General features: G+C 39.5%; 1 protein-coding gene across 1 annotated transcript; it reads left to right on the plus strand.

Annotated features, from left to right (window-relative positions):
• The first annotated feature begins 210 nt into the window (after positions 1–210).
• LOC132176236 (uncharacterized) lies at positions 211–1718 on the plus strand. The gene is made up of 2 exons (XM_059588382.1): positions 211–1216; positions 1364–1718. Exons 1-2 carry the CDS (start codon positions 317–319, stop codon positions 1415–1417), a joined length of 954 nt encoding a protein of 317 aa, XP_059444365.1. The 5' UTR covers positions 211–316; the 3' UTR covers positions 1418–1718.
• Positions 1719–2991: the final 1273 nt, after the last annotated feature.

Below are 2991 nucleotides of genomic sequence, written 5' to 3' on the forward strand. Positions count from 1 at the left end.
CCACATCAGCATTCAGCCACACCATTCGATGTGGCACGTGGCGAATAATAGACTGGACCAGATCGAATCCTCAAAATATCCAAAATCGAAACAGAACCGTGGGCGGGTTTTTGCGGGAATTCGAAAAATTTCCCAATTCCCACCACTCCAAAATAAACTGACCGCTCGCTCTTCGTTTCATTTCAAATACCAAAACCTTGAGAAATCAAAAGCCTGATTTCTGATTTCCCACCAAACTTTTCCAATTCCCTGAAAACATATCCCCGACTCCGACTCAACCAAATCAAAAGACACCAAACAAAACCCTGAAAACCACATGGATTCCCAATTCCACGGACTGCCTCCTCTGAAAAGAATCAGACTCATGCAACTACAGCAAGAAGAAGATGAAGAACTACAATGCAGTGGCCGTGCGGCTGCCTCCTCACGCCTTCCGGCCAAGAAGCGGAAGGAATCCCGGGATCCGCCTCTCGCAGTTGCTGCCACCGCAACCGCCTATTGCTTGCCTGCCAAGAAAAGGGTATGGGCGCTTCAACCAGATTTCTTTGCCCACGAGCCCCTCTCGCTGCCTCTAGACCTCAATGTCGAGTACAAGCCGCCTCCGGCTTTTGAGGAAGAAACAGAAGCTGTAAAAGAAGATAATGGTGGTGGTGATGATGATGATGATGATGGGATTCTATGTGCTGTTTGCCAGAGCACAGATGGGGACCCTTCAGATCCTATTGTGTTCTGTGATGGCTGTGATCTGATGGTGCACGCCACCTGCTATGGCAATCCCCTTGTGAAGGCTATTCCAGACGATGATTGGTTCTGTACCCAATGCATAGTTTCTTCTTCAAAAGCTAAGAAAGATGGAAACCCCTCTCCTTGCTGCTGCCTGTGTCCAATCAAGGGGGGTGCATTGAAGCCCACGGTAGACGGGCAGTGGGCGCATATCGTGTGCGCTTTGCTGGTGCCGGAGGTGTTCTTCGCCGACGCGGAAGGCCGGGAGGGGATCGATTGCTCCAAGGTCCCAAAGAAGAGGTGGGAAGACAAGTGCTACGTTTGCAAGAGTAAAAGTGGGTGCGCTGTGGAGTGCTCTGAACCCAAGTGCCCTCTGGCTTTTCATGTCTCTTGCGGGTTGAAGGAGGATCTTTGTATCGAGTACAGAGAAGGGAGGAAGAAGGATGCTATTGTTGCTGGTTTCTGCAAAAACCACACAGAATTATGGGAAAAGGTATCAAATTTTATTTGATTTTAGCTCATGACAAAATGTATTACCAAATGCTTAAATTGCACATTTTAAGATTGCTATTTTTAAATCGTAAACCCAAACAAACCCTTAATATATTGTTTGATTGATTGGGTTTTGTTCTGTTTGCAGCAACAACAAACAGGAAAGTTCAAGATTGTGGCTAGAGATGAGCGCAAGAAGTAGTTTGATTGTGGTGGCTTCCAAGTTTTTTGTTTGTTAATTATCTTAGTTCAGGTAGCAATTTAATATTTCTGATGTTTTTGATTGATGTTAGATGAACAATCCATTCTTATTTCGTATGGTGACTCTAGTGCAGAAGTTAATCAAATAGTCGTTAGTCATTTTTAGTCCTCGCTCTCTCTTGACCTCCAATGGAAGCTTCTGGAATCTGATGTTCTATGAGATCTAAATTGGCTCTAGAGTCTTTTAGCTCACTGCAGTGTACACATGAATCATTATTGGCTTCTTTGTATTGAATCATTGAATAACAGCTTTCTTTCTTACTTGAAATCTTTTTGTTGAAAATCGCACGTTTTGTCTGCGAAACCGCAGTGCCATACAGTCTATATGTTGACATTGGGGTGGGGGGTAATGACCATGTTTTGTGGGCAAAAATGGGATTCAGTTTCTAAAGGGATTCAATTGATTCTAGAGTGTTTTGCACAGGGAATGTTTTAATTGATTCAATTGATCCCTGTTGTATTTGATTCAATTGATTCAATCAACATGTTTTAGTGTCTTGTTATCCACGTAAGGTATGTTTAATGGATTTAGAATTAGAAGTGGATTCACTTGTTCTTCTCAAGAAGTTAAAGTGCTAGCTCCTTCTTGAGTTCTTGTGAGGAATGGAAGGAGATCAAAACAATACAAAGATACTACTGCATGAATTATATATGTTTATGTGTTAGATCGGGTTTTGACCATTTAGGTAAGACATTAATAGGTTAAAAAGAGACCCAGGAGATTGGATCAGATCTCAAATGTTTTGTTATCCTCATATTTTATTGGTGAAAAGGATGGATTTTATCCTTGCCAAATCTCTGTCACGTCTCCAAAATAGAATTTTGCAGACTTGTCTATGTTATGATGAGGTTCATGTGTAGTTCTCCTGTTCATTTATACAAACTTTGAGTAGATTTTACTCTTGAAAATGGCATGTGATAAATGGTGTTTAAGAGCTTATACACACATGTTATGTGGGACATTTGGATCATAACAACATGATATTATAGAAGAAGTCTTGACTCTTAAGGTGTTAAAAGTATTAATTAAACGATAAAATCTGCTCTTTCTTATTGGATAAATAGGAAATTAACATAGTCAAAAACATATCTCATGTAGGGGTGTCAAAAATTACCGGTAAACCGGAACCGGAACCGAAAAACCGGGAAATCGGGAACCGAGTAACCGGGGACTCGGTTTTGGTTCCGGTTTGAAAAATTCAAAAACCGGGTACCCCAATTCCAGTACCCAGTTTTTACCGGGAATACCGGAATTGGGTTTATATTTTATTTAATAATATTTATATATATATTAATTTTTTTACGCTTAGGATAATCTCTATGAATATTTTTTAATGTTTTTAATATATATATATAATAAAAACATTGATTTTTTAGGATTTTTTGGTTTTTTTAAGTTTATTTTTTAATTATTTGGAATAATCACAACAAAGCCTCTTTAATTTAAACAAAAAGACTAATAGATTTTTTTTAAAAAAGAGCAAACTTATGAAAAGGTGTAAGGGCTTATTTTAG

This window comes from Corylus avellana, chromosome ca3, assembly GCF_901000735.1.
Source record: "Corylus avellana chromosome ca3, CavTom2PMs-1.0".
NCBI classification, from domain to species: domain Eukaryota; kingdom Viridiplantae; phylum Streptophyta; class Magnoliopsida; order Fagales; family Betulaceae; genus Corylus; species Corylus avellana.

Coding starts and splice junctions, on each gene's coding strand:
- LOC132176236 (XM_059588382.1), top strand. CDS start 317: ATGGATTCCCAATTCCACGGACTGCCTCCTCTGAAAAGAATCAGACTC. Junction 1,217..1,363: donor ACACAGAATTATGGGAAAAG/GTATCAAATTTT, acceptor TTCTGTTTGCAG/CAACAACAAACAGGAAAGTT.